This window comes from Alosa sapidissima, chromosome 12, assembly GCF_018492685.1.
Source record: "Alosa sapidissima isolate fAloSap1 chromosome 12, fAloSap1.pri, whole genome shotgun sequence".
Taxonomy (NCBI): Eukaryota; Metazoa; Chordata; class Actinopteri; order Clupeiformes; family Clupeidae; genus Alosa; species Alosa sapidissima.
The window spans coordinates 28,686,221-28,707,271 of record NC_055968.1 but is presented as its reverse complement, the minus strand read 5'-3'; the positions used below and the strand labels follow the sequence as shown (position 1 = coordinate 28,707,271).

The 21,051-nt window shown below is 46.0% G+C and overlaps 1 protein-coding gene across 1 annotated transcript in view; it reads left to right on the top strand.

Annotated features, from left to right (window-relative positions):
* The window catches only part of nek7 (NIMA-related kinase 7), a 78,640-nt gene that overhangs the window by 54,637 nt on the left and 2,952 nt on the right, over nucleotides 1–21,051 (top strand). Inside the window, exon 8 of the mRNA XM_042056700.1 lies at nucleotides 3,767–3,861. Coding sequence (XP_041912634.1) covers nucleotides 3,767–3,861 — 95 coding nt within the window. The remainder of the gene's footprint in view (nucleotides 1–3,766; nucleotides 3,862–21,051) is intronic.

Here is a 21,051-nt window from a genome sequence, read left to right as displayed (position 1 = left end):
GTGTGTGTGTGTGTGTTCGAAAAGGTCATCTATGGTAGAGTAGCAACAAGCGGTTGTGGGCATTTGTGTGTATTCTGTATTTGCCAACAACTCGGCACTGGGGCTACAGAAGAGGAGGTGTGTGTGTGTGTGTGTTGTTTTGGGTAGCCATCCTCATGGGTCCCAGCATTCTCTCCTGTGCTGTCTAGCTATTACTCACTGCCAATTACCAGCTATCCTTCCCATTCTGCTCGCTTGCGCTCTATCTCTCTCCCCTCTGTCATTCTCTCTCTCTCTCCCACCACTCTATCCATGGCCATTTCTCTATCGGCTATCTCTCTAAACCCTCTATCAGTCTTCCACAACCTCTCTTGCTCTCCCTCTCCCATCTTCCATTCATCCTGTGTTACGTGTCTCTTATTCCAACCTTTTCTGTTTTCTCTCTCTCTTCTCTCTCTCTCTCTCTCTCCTTCTCTCCCTAGTCATCATTCTTTTGTTGTCTTCTCTGTAGGTGGTTCTCTGACTTCCTCTGCTCCTCTATCAGCTCCCCCCCCCCCAAGTCTCTCCCACCCCAAGTTATGAAAGAGAGCACTGGCCAGCTGCTTAGCTGTTCCTGGAACAGCCCCACCCCTTCTCCTGCACCCCCACCACCCCCTTTACCACACTGCAATACTGACAGCCAGCAGTGCTCTGATTCTCCAGGCGACCAGAGACGTTTGAACCTGCTTGAAATGGGATGAGTCTCAGTCATAGAAGAGGCCCTCTTCCACTGGTCGATTTGTGACCGCTACTGTAGCGAATGCTGCCACTGACTACACAGTAACATGTCTCATAATGCCACCACTCAAGTTTCTTCTCATACTGCTTTAGTGGGTAGCAGTTTTAAGTCGCTTTTCCACTGCATGGTATCTATCTGCTCAACTCGCCTCCAATCCACTCCACGCCTTTTTTTGTTTTCCATTAGCAAAAAGCTGAGACGACACCAAAAGGTGAATGTATATAGCTGATTACTGATTGGCCGCTATTGACATTGCAGTGTGCTGGATAAGCCCGTCATTTAAAGAAAAAATACCTCAGCCATACTGTGCAAGCACGACAAGCAGTTAATGTTAATAACGTAACGCAGTCTAGTTCTGAAAATTGGTATTCACAACAGGTGGAATAACTCCCTGCGGTTCGAAAAAAATGAGTCTTCTATCTCCTTATGAATCAACGAATGGTTTCTCATGCATTAAAATGAGCAATAACACAACCAACCACATGCCAGGATTCAGAAACAAACTCCCTTTGATTTCCTCCGTTGTTGATCTTGTAATTACTGTGTTTCCCGCGTTAATGACGCCATGCTAGTTTACTTCGGCGTCGCTATGGCACCCATCTACATTAAAGAGGGTACTTTTTTGCAGTAGAAAAGGAAAACCCAGATGCCATGCAGCAGTGGAAAAGCGACTTTAGTAGTACACTCTTAAAACGAATGTGTTAAAATAACACCACTTGTGTTTTTTTTAAACATCTCTATATCCAGATAGGGACAACACAGTTTGTGTTGTTTCTAACACATTAATTTTAAGAGTGTAGTTTCTTCTAATTTGGGAGCTTGTCAGCACACACACTCACACTCATGACCTTAGCTACCAGAAGTATAGAACGCCTTCCAGCCGTGATGAAGCGTAATGAAAGAACCTTTCTCTGATGGAGAACACAAGACCCAAAAGAAAAATCAGCAAGTTCCAGGACAGTCTTGAATTTCCCCTGGGGATCAATAAAGTATCTATCTATCTATCTATCTATCTAGTCTCAACAGACTAAATGGTACAGGTCAGAGGAATTCGGGCCCAAGTTCCCACCCCATCTCTCTCCCACTCGCTTCCTGTTACTCTTCACGGTCCAATTAGATTAAAGGTATAAAAGCCCCCCAAATACAATCATTGCGCTGACCAATCTGAGCATTAGGCGGGGATCACATAAGCCAGCAGCAAGCGGCAGGTTTCCTATTGGTCTCTATGGTTCGGCAGCGGAACGGTGGCAGCGCTGGCGTAACGCTTGCGTTGAAAAAGCTGACCGTTGAACTTGGTTCAACTTTCAAAGTGCAACGCAAGCGTATTCAATTGTCAGTTAAGGCAAACCGTTTGTGTTACCATAGGAATGAGATAGAACTTATTATGGTCTGTGTGTTGCGTTACGCTTGTCGCTGGCTAATGTGATCCCCGCCTAAAGGTATAAAAGCCCCCAAAATACAACCATTCCGCAGAGCAATGTCCCTGTGGCACATGTAGAATAATGAGTGAGTGGTATTCAGAAACAGAGAAGCCTCAGCACTAGACGGTCCTACACAAGTATGGGCTGCTGATCATTCACAGATCCTCCAGGGATGGGGACCACCCATTAAGAGATGAGAGCTAATGTGACTACGTTCCTTTGGTGTAGATGTGAGCATATTCATATGTTACTGTATATGTTCCTGCATGTGGCTGTGTGTGTGTGTGTGTGTGTACGTGTACGCATGTACATAATTCTATAAGTATCAAGCCCACAGCCAGCAGACAGGAGGGCGGCTGTCATTCACCTTTCATTAGAAACCGACAAATGATTTAAAGCAGGAACATGTGAACACAGACGCACGTGTGCACACACACACACACACACACAGTATACCTCTCCTCTTGGCCTGACTTCTGAAACATGATTAAAAACCAGCAGCCCGCACTTGCAGAGCCAAACCACTCCCACAGATGATGGCCAATCGATGCACCTGCAGTTCTCTTTCAGACGAGTTCACTCAACGTTAACCAATGACAAGTCATTCTTTGATGATGTCATCTATCGGAATGAATCCTTTATATAGGCACCGGCCCTTGAAAATATCCCTTTAAAGAATGGTTTTGGAGATCGATGACATTATCCGAGAATGACTGTGGAATGGTTGTATTTTGGGGGCTTTTATACCTTTAGGCGGGGATCACATTAGTCAGCGACAAGCGTAACGCAACACTCAGACCATAATAAGTTCTATCTCATTCCTATGGTAACACAAATGGTTTGCCTTAACTGACAATTGAATACGCTTGCGTTGCACTTTGAAAGTTGAACCAAGTTCAACGCTCAGCTTTTTCAACGCAAGCGTTACGCCAGCGCTGCCACCGTTCCGCTGCCGAACCATAGAGACCAATAGGAAGCCTGCCGCTTGCTGCTGGCTTATGTGATCCCCGCCTAATGCTCAGATTGGTCAGCGCAATGATTGTATTTGGGGGGCTTTTATACCTTTAATCTAATTGGACCGTGAAGAGTAACAGGAAGCGAGTGGGAGAGAGATGGGGTGGGAACTTGGGCCCGAATTCCTCTGAGCTCTACCATTTAGTCTGCTGAGACTGTCCTGGAACTTGCTGATTTTTCTTTTCTCATTTTAAAGTTAGAAGTTTGGGTTGGTTATTTTCTATGCCGTGAGTTCATCCTCTGCTTGATTCATCTGCTCTCTTCATTTTTCCTCTCCTCTCCATCAGAGAGCCCTCATCCCCCTCTTTTTCCTCGTTCTATACCTCCCTCTCGTCTTGGTGTCCGTGTCAGTGAAGCATCCATGGATGAACAGCAGCCAGCGTCTCCTCACATCGCCCCATTTAACAGAGACACACACACACACACACACACACACACACACACACACACACACACACACACACACACACACACACACACACACACACACACACACACACACAGAGAGAGAGAGAGAGAGTTGGATGGATGGATGCTAACTTCTGTTTTTTTCTCTCTTTCTGTCTGGTTCCAGTGGGCACCCCTTATTACATGTCTCCGGAGAGGATACACGAAAACGGATATAACTTCAAGTCTGACATCTGGTCGCTAGGCTGCCTTCTCTACGAGGTAATGTATAGGGGGAAAAAAGAGACTTCCACTCCCTCACCCTCTAACTCCAACCTTTGTATTTACACACACAGGCATGCATGAGCACTTATGCATTCCTCCACAGGCGTATACGCAATTCTGCGACACACACATTCCCTCTCTCTCTCTCTCTCTCTCGCTGTCTCTCACACACACACACACGCACACACGCACACATACGCATGCAAACACGCATCAGACCAGACATATACTAACACACACACACATACACACACAGTCCTATGCATAGATGAAAACACAGCCAGCCACACATATGCATACACATACATATACACACCTACACAGAGGGCGTGTATGGATATATACAAAATCCACACATACACTCTCACATACACACACAAACATATCTGAGTGGCCACCCTCCCCTGCCCCCCCCTTCAAACACTCTCCAGGTCCCTGGCCTGCCCCCCCCCCGGTGTGTCATGTGACGGCGTCCGTGGTGAGAGCACTGCGCTGCTCCCTCTGCTTTATGAGCTAAAGGTTGGGGGTGCGGTGGAGGTGGGGGTGCGGTGGGGGTAGGTGGATGCTGGGGGTGGGGGTGTGCGTGCCGGGGACCTGGAGAGTGTTTGAAGTTGGCGGGGCAAAATTACCCTGACATTTCCATGTGTTTTAGATAACGTAACCCACACCGCCCACCTAACCACCCTCCTCCCTCCTCCCTCCTCCCTCTACCCCCCCAGCCCCTCTGAAACGCCACCCCCAGCTCTGATTACGGGGTGCAAGAGAAGCCCCTGTGGTTCGGCAGCGCTCCCCTCGCCGTGCCTCTCTCTCTCTCTCTCTCTCTCTCTCTCTCTCACTGTCTCTCTCTCTCTCTCACTGTCTCTTTCACTCTCTCTCTTTCTTTCTCTCTTTCTTTCTCTCTCTCTCTCTCTCACTGTCTCTTTCACTCTCTCTCTTTCTTTCTCTCTTTCTTTCTCTCTCTCTCTCTCTTTCTCTCTCTCCCTGTCTCTTTCTCTCTCTTTCTTTCTCTCTCTCTCTTTCTCTCTCTCTCTGCCCGCTGTGTCGTCCAGTGCACCGGTGCTTTTATTTTGAAACCTTTTGCCAGAAAGCATTTAGACAGGGAGAAGCTGAGAAAGGTCAGGTGTGTTTTCCTCTCGGAGGGAAGTGGCTGTGGCCTCTCCCTCACTTTATATTCTCTCTCTCTCTCTCTCTCTCTCTCTCTCTCTCTCTCTCTCTCTCTCTCTCTCTCTCTCTCTCTCTCTTTCTCTTTCTTTCTCTCTATCTGTCATCTTCAGTGGTTACTTTTGGCCTAGCTCTCTCTCTTCACCTCTCCCACTGAAAACCACTTCTCCTATTTTTATGTCTCTCTTTCTCTCCTCATTCTCAGCTTCTGTCTTTTCTTTGCACTGGGTTCTGGCTGCATCTCCCTGACAGTTTGAGATGATGCGCCAAAGTGCTGAACCAAGCATTGCTCCGTCAGACTAGTGCAGAGATGCCAGAGCCTCCCACTGTATGGTGTTGATGCTCTGAGCAGTACAGTACAGCACAGGTTGTATTTGTGTGCTGTTAGGAGAACTGATGTGTGGTTTTGCATCACATGGTGTTTAAGTTTGTGCTTTGCTGGTTGCATGTGTGGCTGCTCATCTTGCTTCCTCATTTGGAAAGACATAGTCATTCTAAGGCACTGTACAGGATGTTAGGTGATCTGGAAAAAAAACACTATTGACTGCATTTCTACTATCTGAAGACAGACAGACAGACACCCACACAGAGAAACACACAGGTGACAAGCACATTGTTAGTATTGCATTTCTTTTATTTAGTTAAAAGTGACTTTCTTATATTGCTAGGTGGGGATGTTGGAGGAAATGTGTGTGTGTGTGTGCGTGTGTATAAAGAGGAGCTCTCCACTGACAGCCACACATCCGTCTCGGAGTGCCCGAGGGCTGCACAAACCCAGCGCCTCCAGTCCAGCCTGCCGCCTCCTGGAGCTAATTAGTTTCCCAGAATGCAGCGGTGTGCGGGGAGGCTTGTGGCGGTGGGCCGGCCGGCATGGCGCGAAGGCGCAGGCACGGGTCAGCCGGGTGCAGCCGCGGAGGTAAACGGCGGGCCGCTCGGAGTGATCTCTTAAAGCTTGCTGTCTGCACCCCCCCCTGAAAGAAAGCGGTAGAGAGAGATGGAGGGAAAGAGAGAGTAGATTGGTTGGGGCTTGGTGTGGGGAGACTAGAGAGAAAATGGGAGCTCTCATGCCCTCAATACCTAGTGGATACCTAGGCACCTGTTCACAAACACCCTCCTCGTTAGGCTTAGCCTTATGGGGACATACACGAATGCGATGACCTATCCTTCCGCAACCGAAACACCTCATGACTGTATCCGACGTTACAAAAACTGCATAGATACAGCCATCAATTTTTTATGAAGTCAAATGAAGTTCATCACGTTTGTCTAGAACCATATACACCTGTCTTCTGAAAGAGACAACGTGTTTAAGGAGTGGTGATTTACACCCAAGGGATATTTGCCTGATCGGGAAACCGATTTTCCGTAGCGTGAAAGTTCACGACTAAGGAGTTCATCTTTTAGAAAAGGTGGCACAGGTGGCGCCATCAAGCACAACGCCATGACGAACTATTTGGTTTGCTTTTTCTACAGTACTCAAAAAGAGAACAATGGCATTATTCATTTGAGAGGCCGACTCAATATTGTCGTACCCTACTATCTCCCCAATCGCTAAAACTGCAAACTTCAACACTGGTGTCAGAAACGACCTTGACTCCATGACGTGCTGTTAAGTTTTCAAACTCCATTGTTCTGGGAGACACCGCTACAACCAACTGAGAAGCTGCATGCAGGCTCTGATAAATTAAGAGCAACCAATTGATCAGTAGCGTTTAGAACAACAACAACAAAAAAAACCCACTACCAAAACACGTATAAATACACACAAAAGATAGAAGTCGTAGAAAAGTACGGCAACCATTCACACTCACCACGCACTCACTCAGAGAGAGAGAGAGAGAATATATAAATATCCATCTCCCTCCATCACCTCATCAGGGTTTGGTGTGTATGTGTGTGTACCTCCATCCTTTGTCTCCTACATTGTGTCTGTTTTGCGCTGATCCTATGTTTGTTTGTTTGTGTGTGTGTGGTGTGTTGCTGTGGTTCTGTCCCCTGTGTGATCCTATGTTTGTGTGTGTCTCTGTTTGTTGGTCCCCTAGCTGATCCAATGTTTATATGTGTTTGGGTGAATGTGCATGCATATGGCAGTACTCCCTTGTTGCACTCTTAAGTTGTGTGTGTGTTTCTGTGTGTGTGCTTCCTTCTGAGCCGGTGTGTGTGTGTGTGTGTGTGTGTGTGTGGCTGTGTCAACACCTGCCCTTTCCTCTGTGTGTTTGTGTGTGTGTGTGTTGGGCAGGGCTCCTTGTGTGTTTTGAGAGCTCCTCGAGGTGTGTGTGCGTCTGCTCTGATTAGGAAGAGCTCTTTGAGAGGCTTCCAGTGTGTGAGCAAGTGCCGTCCATTCTCAATAGCTGAATGGCTAATTTGAAGACCAGTTTCCATACTCTATTGATCTGTATTGATCCTCTGGTTTGTGTGTTTGTGTGTATGTTTGTTTACCTGTGCTTGTGTTTATATGTGTTTTCTTTGTGTGAGTGTTTGTTTGTGTATCTTTGTGTGTGTGTCTAGGTGTATGTGGAAGCTATGTGCCTATGTGTGTGGATGGCTCACTCTGTGTGTATTCAAGTATTGCATATTCTATAAATGTGAGTGTGTGTGTGTGAGAGAGAGAGAGAGAGAGAGAGAGAGAGAGAGGGGGAGAGTGTGCGTGTTTGTTTGTGTGTGTGTGATTCTCTGTCTGTCCTGTGTTTTGTGTATTTGTATTTGTGTGTGTGTGTGTGTGTGTGTGTGTGTGTGTGTGTGTGTGTGTGTGTGTGTGTGTGTGTGTGTGCCAGTCCATGAATCTTTCAGTGGATGCAGCCTGCAGGCTTTGTGGGGGTTGTGGCGGTGCTCAGGAGCAGAGAGGCTCATCGATACCTGTGTACCGCACCTCACCCCACCCCACCACCACGCTATGCCCGCATCTCGCATTCCTTTTGATGCCAGACACCCGCCCTTCGTTTAGGGACGCCCTCGTCACCTCGACCTCCCCACGACCCCCGCTACAGCGCAGGGGCCCGCAGCGGCCTCACAGGTGAGGGGTCGTCTCCCCGCTGATGACGGGCAGTGTGCGGACCACGTGCCCTCTGTCCCACTCCAGCCTCATCAACAACCGGGGAAGCTCATGCCGAGTGTGTTTGTGTACGTTCCTGCTGTGCACAGGTGTATGCTTGCTTGTTTGTTTTTGTGGATGTGTGTGTGTGTGTGTGTGTGTGTGTGTGTGTGTGTGCGTGCATGTGTTTGAGAGTGTGTGCATGTTCCCATTCAGACTACACGTACGTACACCTTTGTCTTTGTGCCTATTTAGTGTATGTTTGTATGCAATGCAATGATACTGCATACGTGTGTGTGTGTGTGTGTGTGTGTGTGTGTGTGTGTGCGTGCATGTGTTTGAGAGTGTGTGCATGTTCCCATTCAGACTACACGTACGTACACCTTTGTCTTTGTGCCTATTTAGTGTATGTTTGTATGCAATGCAATGATACTGCATACGTGTGTGTGTGTGTGTGTGTGTGTGTGTGTGTGCGTGGATGTGTTTGAGAGTGTGTGCATGTTCCCATTCAGACTACACGTACGTACACCTTTGTCTTTGTGCCTATTTAGTGTATGTTTGTATGCAATGCAATGATACTGCATACGTGTGTGTGTGTGTGTGTGTGTGTGTGTGTGTGTGTGTGTGTGTGTGTGTGTGTGTGTGTGTGTGTGTGTGTGTGTGTGTGTGTGCGTGGATGTGTTTGAGAGTGTGTGCATGTTCCCATTCAGACTACACGTACGTACACCTTTGTCTTTGTCTAACATAACATAACATAACATAACATAACATGACATAACATGTGTATTCCACTGATTGGGTCGGGAGGTGGGTTAGTTGGTGTCGTGTAGAAAGTGGTAGCGGAGCTGTTTTTGTGATTAGGGTGGTGGTAGTGGTACTACTGGAGCTGTTGTTCAGAGGCCCTCACTAGCCTCTGGTCTAAACATCAGAGTCCTGTTAGCTTAGCAGCGCTCAGCCTCAAAGCCCCAGCATGAGCTCACATAACACACCTATTACATGACATCACCCTTCCTGCCAGACGTCCACCAAAGCCCGACATCTCTATTGCCCACCACCCCCCCCCTCCCCCCCATCCCACATCGCTCTCATAGTCTCTCGATCCTTCTAAAGACCTCTCTCTGTCTGCCTGTCTTTTTCTTTGTCTACTCTCTCCCTCCTTCGATCTCTCAGTAGAGCACAGAGGTTTTTTTATTGTTTGGGATAAAGATTTCTACCTCCTCCTCCTCCTCCTCCTCCTCCTCCTCCTCCTCCTCCTCCTCCTCCTCTTTCTCCTCCTCCTCCCCCCATCTTTGCTGCCAATGCTTGCCTCTCCTCCTGCCAGTAACTTTTCCAGAGACAGAAAGCAGGCAGCAGGGGACACACATGCAGACAGACGCGTGTACACAAAACTGCTCAGATGCAAAAAAGAAAAAGACACTCACAGACACACTCATGCACGGACACTTACAGTCAGTGGGAGTCAGTGAGACGGTGACTCGTGCATACTTATGGGATACACACAGTTACTGACATACACAGAGACACAAGCGCACACACATATACACACATTTTAGATGCTCACAGACACAGTACTTATTCTCTCTCGCACATGCACACACATACGCACATTCAGACATACACACGCCTACATTCACAGACACACATTCACACTCCACATCTTTGCTCTCTGTTTGTCACACACCGAGTTCATGGCTTATTGTCACGGTCAGGGACAGTGCGATGGGGGGATGATCATGAGGTTTGCACACGGAGCAGGAGGACAGCAGGGCTAAGGGAAGGCAGCCAGGCCTGACCACACAGTTTCCATCCAGTGGACACGTTGCTCCTTCCCTGCCCTGCCTCATGCTCCAACATGATCCCTTCTCCACCTTTACCTCTCATTCTCTCTCTCTCTCTCCCTTTCCCCCCTTCTCTCTCTCTCTCTCTCTCTCTCTCTCTCTCTCTCTCTCTCTCTCTCTCTCTCTCTCTATATATATATATTATTTTTTTTTTTTTTTTTTTTTTTTTTTATTTGTGTGCGTGTGTCACCCTAGTCTACTCCGGTCTACTTTCCATATCTGCTGTGTGTGTGTATATATATATATATATATATATATATATATATATATATATATATATATGTATGTATATATATATATATATATATAGTCACTGTAGTCTACTCAGGTTGTATTACTTTCCATATCTGCTGTGTATGTATATATATATATATATATATATATATATGTGTGTCACTGTAGTCTACGCAGGTTGTATTACTTTCCATATCTGCTGTATGTATATATATATATATATATATATATATATATATATAGTCACTGTAGTCTACGCAGGTTGTATTACTTTCCATGTCTGTAGTATTTCCACTCTTCTAACATCTCCTTTCTGTTTGCTCTCTCTTGCCCCCCCCCCCCTCCTCCCTCTCTGGTGCATATTAGAGGCAGGCAGTGGGTACATGTTGTGTGGGTTGCGATCTGCTCCCCAGACCTGGGCTGTCGGCCTTTGATGTGCTCTTAAAGCCGGCCCTAATAGCTGACTTTGGGGGGTGTCTGAGGGATTTATCCGGACATAAATCTGAGCTGGATCTCCCTCGGATGGGCCCAGGCCTGCCTGCATAGCTCGCTCCTCTTCCTCCTCCTCCTCCATCTCCTCCTCCTCCTCCTCCTCCTCCTCCTCCTCCTCTCTTAAGTACAGGCCCCATGCACTCTTAAAAAGTTTTACAGTTAGTTAAGTCATGCTCTCGCTCTGTGTGACGACACCCTCCCACACACTTTACTGTCAAACTCAGACCAGAGATCTTCGTCTCGCTCTCATCCTTTTTATTTTCTTCATCTCTCTATTTCCCCTCTGTCTCTTTCTTTCTCTGTTTCTCTTGGTCATGCATGGAAGCCAGCAAGCACGCACGCACGCACGCACGCGACACAGTCATGCAAAACAAGAGAGACACAGAAAAACCGAGAGAGGGAGAGAGAGAATCCCTCTGTCTTTTTACAGCCACATGGTTTGAATGTTGTTTGCCATCACGTGCCAGGCTGGGGCATTGAAGTCAAGCAGTGTGTCCCTAATCAGAAAAGGGGGGTGGGGTCGGGGGATGGCGGCATCGCAACTCAGAGAGGGGAACTCTGGGAACTCTGAATGCCGAAGTTGGTATTCATTTTTATTTATTTCAGACAGCTGGAATTATGGGAAGCCTTCGTCATTAATTCAAGATTGAACACAAGCAGTAACTCTCCCGGACTCCCCCGCACACACAAAAACACACACATTCACATTATGGCTCTTCTAAGCTGAAATGCAATCTATAGGGCAACTGCAAACGTAGCAGCTTCTTAACGGAACCTCACTGACCAGCACTTCCTCGATTTCCCTCCACAAATTTACCGTGCGGTTTGCACATTGCAGAGGAAGTTTCATCATTCCTTATTTTCAAACTTCTTTCATCAACCTCTCCTCAGATTGCTTCATCTTGGCTGGACATTTCTGTGGTTTTGTGTGTGTGTGTGTGTGTGTGTGTGTTTGTGTATGTGTATCTGTACGTATGTACTGTATGTACGTATGTACGAACTTTTGTGTGTGTGTTTATGGACTCTATGAGCAATCTCCCCTGGCAATCTTGCCTTTCTATATAATATAATATAATATAATATAATATATAATATATACAAATATAGAATAGAGACGTACGTGGTCACTCTATGCAGATTGTTGGGCAGCTCCACGTAACCTGTGTGGAGAACCACCACAAGCTTAGGTTACCCACAATTCACTGGTGTTTTACTTGGTTTCATGCTCTTCCATGGTCTTTCCTTGGACTCATGCCTGTCTCCCTCACACACACATACTCACACGCACCATTACATTCTAGCACAGCATTAGTTTCAATAAGTCATAGGTTATGTAGACGGTCATGCAGCAGAACTTGAGCCCTGTGAGAAGAGTATCCCTCTCATACTGGGACGTGAGTGACTCCACCAGAGGACCACGAGCTGTAAGCGCTAGGGCTAGTGGTGGTGCTACACTGGGCACCAGTTGTGGGAAACCCAGAACATCAAAAACATCAAAGAGCCGGCAGAGGTAAACAGCTTGGAAGCCTGTTTTGGGGATGGACTTTTGGCATCAGTAAAACAAGCGCATTTGGTTTTGAAGGAGCTTCGTCAGTGGTGTTGCCCATCGGTTTGGCCCTAAACAAACGCTGCCTGGTGTAGGAGCTTCCTCTGGGTGTTTCTCTCTGTCATGCCTCATCAAGAGCGGGTTTAGTTTTGCGGAGTCAGCGGAAAAAAGCACTCAAAGCTTGGCTAGCTAACTCCATTTTTAGGACTTGAAAATTTGCTGTGATTTTTTTGCATGTGTTGTGATAGTTTGGGATGTATGAGTTCAGTAGTGCAGTCATGTACGCGTATGTGCATGTATTTATTTATTTAATTATTTATTTAATTTCACAGCCTCAGTGGACACCAGTGGTTGTGTGTCTTTGTGTGTGTGTCGTTGCATGTTGCGTGTGCGTGTGTATTTTTGCCGTTGTGTCTAAAAGCAGGAGGAGGTGATTGCTGAAACCTGCCATCCTCAGGAGTTAATATTGTGCCACATGCCAGGGATGCTGTAAAATGACATGCTTTTTTTTCACATTTACCATCCCAAGATAAACTCACAGATAAACAAACTCTTTTTTGTTCAAACAAACTTGAGTTTTCTTTTCACTTTTGACATTTTGATATTTTTTATTAATAATTCAGAAAGATTGGGTTTCGTCTCTCTCTCTTTTTTCCAGATAGCAGCCTAAATAACATTTCTTAGCATTAATTGCAACTTAAAATGGCAAAATAGAAAATTGTTGTTCCACGGAATTATTACACTGATGAGGCAACAACAGTGCAGTAGTGTTAATAGAGAGGTTCTTCCCAGTGGGGAGAGGAAATAGTTTAGAGAGACCTCTCTCGCGCTGTCTCTTTGCCTTCCTGCCTCTCCGTCTCCCGCTGATCCGCGTCTTGGTGCGTCTTGTGTGGGGGCACCTCAGAGTGGCAGGGTCTGGATGTATATTTAATTGTGTTCCCTGGTGCCTGAGGACGGGGCTGCTCTTGATTAATATGTCATTACAAGTGCAACATGAAGGGACCCTTGTGCAGATGAAATAATGATAGTTTTCACACATAACGTGGTCAGTCCCCGCCCCCCCCCCCCCCTTCTCTCGTTCTCTTACTCTTAGTTACTCTCTGTTGCTCACTCTTAGTCGTTCATTTTCTCTTTCTCTTTTTTCCCCCTCTCTTCTCTGCACTCGTTACCACCTGTCACTCACTCTGGAGGCAAAAGGAGAGGCGGGGCGGGGGGTGTGAGGGCCGGGGTGTGGAGAGATGCTTTCCCTCTTGCTTTTAATTGGTATGCAGAGAGAGTGAGAGGGAGGGAGGGAGAGAGAGAGAGAGAGAGAGAGAGAGAGAGAGAGGGAGGGAGGGAGAGAGAGAGGGAGGGGGAGAGAGAGGTGGAGAGAGAGGGAGGGAGGGAGGGAGGGAGAGAGTAACGGAGAGAAGGAGGGAGAGAGAGTGCGAGAAAGTGAGAGTGGCAGGGGAAAGGGAAAAAGATCAATATTCATTAAGCGGGAGGCCAGCTTCCTCTCTCTTCAGCGAGACCTTTACATGGAGCGTGGACTCTCTCTCTCTCTCACACTCACACACACACACACATTCTCTCCACACTTGAGGGCTTGAGGGGTTAGAGGGCAGCAGAGGCTGGTGTAAGGCTAAGGCAGAATGAGGGTGGGTGTGGAGGTGTTTGCCCATTAGGGAAAGAGCGCCAGTATGTAGCAGAACGGGCGCAGTATGTGTTGTGCGCGTGTATAGGAAATGTGTGTAAAGTGTGTGTGTGTGTGTGTGTGCGCGCCCCCACACCAGCAGCAGCCGCTTTTCAGACAGACAGACAGCAGGCTAGCGTGTGCCCAGTGGACGACCCCCCTCGCATACCAATGAGGGCAGTGTGTGTGTGTAGGCAAAGATATCGAGCACAAAGCTAGTGTGTGTGTGTGCAGGCAGGCTATGCCAGGGCCCAGGGGTCAGGGTGCGAGTCAATCATCTCGCCCGTCATCTCGGCAGCGCTGCATCAAATTAGGCTGAAAAATCCGAGGCCTGGGAAGGGGGGGGGGACTCTGCAGGGGTGTGTGTGGTGTGGTGTGGTGTCTGTTTGTGTGTGTTGTGTGTGTGTGTGCGTGGTGCGGTGCGGTGCGGTGTGGAGCCGAGCGGCCAGCAGCTGTCAGGGGCTCCGGCAGCCGGCACTAATGAAGCAGATGAATAGAGCAAAAACTCCCAAATAAAAACAGGACAGTTGACATTTTTCATCTGTCAGGAGCGCGAGATGCAGGAGGGAGGGAGGGGAGGGGAGAGAGAGAGAAAATGCCTCCCCTACCTCACACCACCCGATTTAACCCCTCAGCTACCGGATGCCTCCGGCTGTTTTTCTATCTCACCTTTCAACACACACACACACACACACACACACACACACACACAAACACACTAACGCACAAACACACACACAAACACATGCCCACGCCCACATGGCAAGGTTCGCAAGAGGAGCAGGATAGAACTACATTACCCAGCCTACATTTACTCTGCTATTCTAAGTCTGTGCACACATACACACACACCTGCACACACACACATACACACACTGTGGCGGGCTGCATTTCCATTTGGCTAAATGATTCGGTGCACTCTGCTGTGCGATAATTATGCTAAGATAACTGTGTACAAGCTCAGCGGTGGAGAACGCAGCCAGATGTTTCTCTAAACACCAGAGCCACTCCCTACCCTGGAGAGTATAGCCAGGTAACTCTCGATCTGTCTCTCTCCCCCTCTCTCTTCTTCTTTCTCTCTCTCTCTCTCTCCCTCTCCCTCTCCCTCTCCCTCTCCCTCTCCCTCTCCCTCTCCCTCCCTCTCTCTGTCTCTCTCTCTCCCCCTCTCCCTCCCTCCCTCTCCCTCTCTCTCCCTCTCTCTTTCTCTCCTCTGTCCCTCTCACCATCTCTTTCTCTTCCAGTAAAGGAGCTTTCAACATCAGTTCTGCTGCTACTGTGTATGGGGGGTGGAATATTTTCAGTGCATGACAGGTGGTTGGTCTGAGCTTAGATGCGTATATATACACACACACACACACACACACACACACACACACACACACACACACACACACAGTCAGAAGCAGTTACTCATTCTTACGCACAGACACCATTACTGTCAGGCCCAGAAAGTGATGGGGAAAAGAGAAAGTCATCCAGCCGAGTTAGAGACGAGGGAGAGAAATCACACCGACACGGCAGCGTCATCAACACACATACACACTGTGTGTGTGTGTGTGTGTGTGTGTGTGTGTGTGTGTGTAGAGAGAGAGAGGTCTTTGGATAGAATACCCTCATCCATTTTGTCAAGTCTTCTATGTGCAGAATCAGTCTCGGTCTTCACTGTGCCTTGTGTGCAGCAGACATCGCTGTATTACTCATCCGCTGCCTCTTGGCCTTCTGCCTCACCTTCCTCGTCCAGTCCACTGACCTGCACCTGGTCAGGAGATGCCCTCTCTAACCTAGCTGCTCAGATATGACCAAGAAAGTTCGGTAACACTATACTTGAAGGTATCTGCATAAGAGTGACATGACACTGTCATTACACTAGCCCTAACTTGTCATGACAAAAACCGAATGGCACGTGACCGAAGCGAGGGGTTATGTCATAAACATTTATGACTTGTTTATAATGTTTATGACACGTTTATGACAGTGTCATATCACTCTTATGAAGATAACCGAAGGTTCATTAGTTCAGTTTCGCAACACAAACAAGTTGTATGCTGTGACCTTATATGAAGATACACTGGACAACCATGGGCCTAGTGAATACATGTTTTAGTCAGGACTGGACTTAACTCTACAGAACAGGACTGTAGTTCCCCCTGTGCACTATTGTAGGTGTATTGGTTATGAACAAACCGTCTTAGTGTGTGTTTGTTGATGATGTGTTTGTTGTGTTTGTGAAGTGTGATGTGTTTTGCACTGTGTCTGTGTCTGCGTTTGCTGCGTCTGGTGAAAGCTGTGTGCCGATTTGGTGAGCTGTGCGTGTGTGTGTGTGTGTGTGCACGTGCACATGCAGTCCATGCTGGTTTGACTGCATTGTGCTCAATGGTGTCTCTCAACATCCATGTGACCTAGAGGTGTCCATTGACTTAGCAAAAGATGATACATTTTTGACCCTCCCACCCCGCTCTTTGCCTGTCTGTCTGCGTGTGTGTGTGTGTTCATGCGTCTGTGAAGCTGTCATTAGTGTGTTTGAGTGTGTGTGTGTGTGTGTGTGGCAGGGCAGAGGCGCTGTGAAAACACTGATGCGCTTGAGGAGGCCTGCCACTGAGGTGCAGCACACTGAGACCCTTGACAAGCAGCCGCCTCTCCGTCTCGCTCCGACACACTCACACACACATAGGCCCTGACCTCGCCCCACCCGACCCCACACCCACGCCCTCCCCGTTTTAATTGAGTTCTCCACTCCTTTGTGTGTGTGTGTGTGTGTGTGTGTGTGTGTGTGTGTGTGTGTGTGTGTGTATGTTTATACCTGAGAAGCACAGGCATTTGCTAAAAACTCTTCATACAACTCTTATAGGATGCACTGATAGGAAGTTTGTGTACCCAACTGCTTTCTACAGTTGGCAGTTAGAGTCTGAATTCAAACATAAAGTCCACAATTCTGGCCCAGACACTTTTTGTAAGCAAATTACTCCTCTCATTTCTAGAGCATAGACAGGAGGGGTGATTGGGTGTTGAGCTAAAATCTTGGCAACCTTTCCAAAACAAAACAAACCATAGACTATGCCTTTAAGAAAATCATGGACTTTACCTTTAAGAAAAACAAGATGTGAGTCTGGAAACTCCTCCTGTCCTATCTACAAGAGTAGAGAAAAACTCACAAACTTGGCGAGAGGGTTTTGCTTTTGTGTTTAGTTCTCAATTTGGGGGCATCCTGTGGCCTGTTTAATAATGAATGTTGGCATAGGGACTACTGCATTATGGGTAATGATGCCCACAACATTTTTTCTGTCTAGCTCTCTTTACTTTTCTCATGTCTCTCTTTCTCTCCCCTTCTCACTTCTTCTGTTTATCTCTCTCCCTTTCTCTATCTCTCCCTCTCTCTTTCTCTCCATCCCTCTCTCCTTCTCTCTTTGCTGAGGCAGGACTCAGTGGTAAATGTCAGTATCATTTTTCTCTCTGCTCCTTCTCGGGCCGTCCCGCTCCGCACCGCTCGACTCCGCTCCGGCTCCGCTCCGGCCCCGCTCCGGCCCCGCTCCGGTCTCATTGAGCAGACTGATGATGACGTGCCTAATACCTCTCCACTCGCTGTCGTCTGTTTGCTTTTTGTCTCATCAGCACAAGGTGCAGCCGCGCCCGCCGCTAAGCACCCGCCGCCAGATGCATGCGGCTAATTGGTGATTGGTGCAGCGTGTGTGTGTGTGTGTGTGTGTGCGCGTGTGTGTGTGTGTGCGCGTGCGTGTATCTGTGTTTGTGTGTGTATGTGTTAGAGAGAGAGAGAGGGATTGAGGGCGGAAAGCGAGGGAGATGGAGAGAGGGTGGAAATATGCATGTGTCTGTGAGTATGTTTGCTGTATGCAGATGTATGTACTGTGTGTGTGTGTGTGTGTGTAGGTTTGATTAAATATGTGTGAGGTGTTTGTTTAAATGTCTGCATGTAAATGGATGTCTCCCCTGAGCTCAGCTTCATCATGCTGACATGCCGAGCTCCACCAGCAGAGTTTAATCACTGCCCTGCTGCTGCCGCTACTCTAACACACACACACACACACACACACACACACACACACACACACACACACACACACACACACACACACACACATACACACATACACACACAGACTGCTGGTGGTAATGATTCCACCTCTGTCCCACCTGTGGACACTTAGGCAGCCCTATATTGCATCATACCTCTCCTGAAAAAGTTGCTGGGAACTTCTGAACAAAGCTCGCACTCCTGTCATGCCATTACAAACCCCAGTGCTTCATGACCGTATGGGAATGGTCGTTTCAATCAACGTTATAAATAATTCCCATTTTTTTATCATCTTTCTCATTATTTTTTTAATGTATCTATATAAAGCTGAGTTTGTTTCTTTGTTGTTAAAATGTAACTGCTTTGGTAAGTTGATTTGACTCTTAATGTGGCTGCCTGTTTGCAGGCTACATGGGCCTAGTTCTTTGGTCGGCTTCAATTTCCTATTAGCATTTAATGCATGACTTTTTTTTTAAAATGCTGTTTTGTTTTACTTTTTAAAGTCATTGTGTGTCTTTTGATATCCCAGACATCACTGGCTCAGCTTAGGGGCTAGGACTTTTATTGGAATTATGCAACCTCACATCTGTTCCCACAGAAGGTAGTCAGTGAGGGGTTGGTGTTGTGGAGGCTGTTGCTGGTGACAGGCTCTGTGTTTAGTCTGTGAGGAGAAGAGAAAACAAGACCAGGAGTCAGCGAGATCACTAGTTTTCATGGTGAACAGGTGTGCAGTCGTGATGTCATGAGAAGAGGAAGAGAGGTCAATGGGGTTTATCTTCAAGATGTACAGCGGAGAAAATAAGTATTGAACACGTCAACATTTTTTTCAGTAAATATACTTCCAGAGAGGCTATTCGCATGAAATTTTCTACAGACATTAGTATTAACTTAGGTAATCCACACATATAAAAAAAATCCAAACATTAAAGTCCCTAAGTAGAGTTATGAGTAAAAAAAATGTAATGGCACAGGGAAAAAGTATTGAACACACTAAGAAAAAACAGTACACAAACGCAAGGAATGGCAAGGAACGAGCTGGAATCTATATATAGTTAGAGAGTAATTATCTCTCCTATCTGTGCAAATTAATGTAAGCTGGGTTAGTACATATTGATGAGCTATAAAAAGGCTTTTCGTTACCAATTTGTCACACGAGAAACATGTCATGATGGGTAAAAGCAAAGAACTCTTCCAAGACCTTTGCAACATTATTGTTGCAAAACATATCAATGGAACTCGTTATAGATGCATTTCAAAACGTCAGAATCATCCAGTAAGCAAGTATTGGAGCCATTATCTGCAAGTGGAAGGAACATCACTGCATCATCAATCGGCCATGCACAGGATCTCCTCACAAGATTTCTGACCAGGAAGTCAGAAGGATAGTCAGAAGTGTAGCCTAAGAGCCAAGGACCACTCCAGAAAGACTGGGAGGCAGCAGGTTCAATTGTTACAGAGAAAATCATAGGTAATGCACTCCACCGCCATGGCCTCTATGCATGCTCACCCCACATGACTCTATTACTGAAGAAAAACATGTCGAAGCTCATTGAAAGTTTGCTACACAACATTTGGACAAGCCTATGAAATACTGAGATAATGTATTCTGGTCAGGTGAGAGCAAAATTTAACACTCTGGATGTCCTACTACACACCATATTTGGAGGAGAAATGGCACTGTGCATCACCCTAAAAATACCATACCAACAGTGAAGTTTGGAGGTGGAGGCATCACGGTGTGGGGCTGTTTTTCATCTCCTGGTACTGGCAGACTTCATACAGTTGAAGAAATGATGAATGGAGCCATTTTTTCTGGGAGAATCTTACCATCCACCAGAACAATGAGGATGAGACATGGCTAGACCTTCCAGCAGGACAATAATCCAAAGCATTCAGCAAAGGAAACTCTCAATTGGTTTCAGAGAAAGGAAATTCAGGCCCTGACTTAAATCCAATTGAACAGTTTTGGAAGTTACCTAAAGATCAGGATTTACAAGAGGGACCCCTGGAATCTTCAATATTAAAAGACTATCTGTTTAAAAGAATGGGCCAAAATCACACCTGAATACTGCGACTGATTAGTTTCGTCATAGAGGAAATGCCTTGAAGCTCTCATTACAAATAAAGGGTTTTCCACAAAGTATTTAAGAAATGTCAGTAGGCTTGTTCAATACTTTTTTCCTGTGGTATTCCACTTTTTTACTCATAACTCTACTTATGAACATTAATGTTTGGATTTTTTTTATATGTGTGGATTGCCTAAGTTAATACTAATGTCTGGTGAAAATGTCATGCAAATAGCCTCACTAGAAGTATACTTACTCAAAAAAATGTTGACGTGTTCAATATTTATTTTCCCTGCTGTATTTTCTTGTATTTGTGTATTTTTTAGATTTAAGGATCACAGCTGGTTAATAAATACCACTGACAATAGACCCATAATTCCTGCCTATTAACCGAGGTTTATACATTGATTTTACAAATTTTCTTCAGCTATGAGGTTAATACACAGGGGCCGGCTATACATAGAAATGCATTTATTATGTTCATCAGCACAATCTGATTCTGATTCATTGGCCATTTGGGGAATGCTCTTAATACATGGGTCAATGTGTGTTTATATATATATATATATATATATATATATATATATATATATATATATATATATATATATATATATATATATATATATATATATATATATATATATATATATATATATATATATATATATTTGCATAAAACACTGACCTGTGGTTTATACACAATGTGGCTAATATGTGAAATTACTGTAGTTTTTTGAAGCTGTGCGTTTGTGCACCTTGGTGTAAGAAAGGGAGAACTAGCCCACTTTGTTGCTATGAGTGGGCAGAGATAAACCCAGCAGACAGCAACAGTGCGTGTGTATTGTAACATCTGCTTATGTACTTGTTTTTTAATAGAGATTCGCTCTTTCTTTCTTTGACATTTTACCATCTTCTTTATTTCCTTCTATTTAATGTGTAATGTGTTAATGTAATCTACCAAACCACTTTGCTGGACATATTTATCATTGGATGAAGAAGAGTTATCTGGCCTTTTTTAAAGAAACATGTGGAAGTTGAAAGGTGTTTTAACGATTTCTTATGTTCATACAGTAAACATCCCTGAAATGTTCCAACAGCAAACATGTTGTTGGAA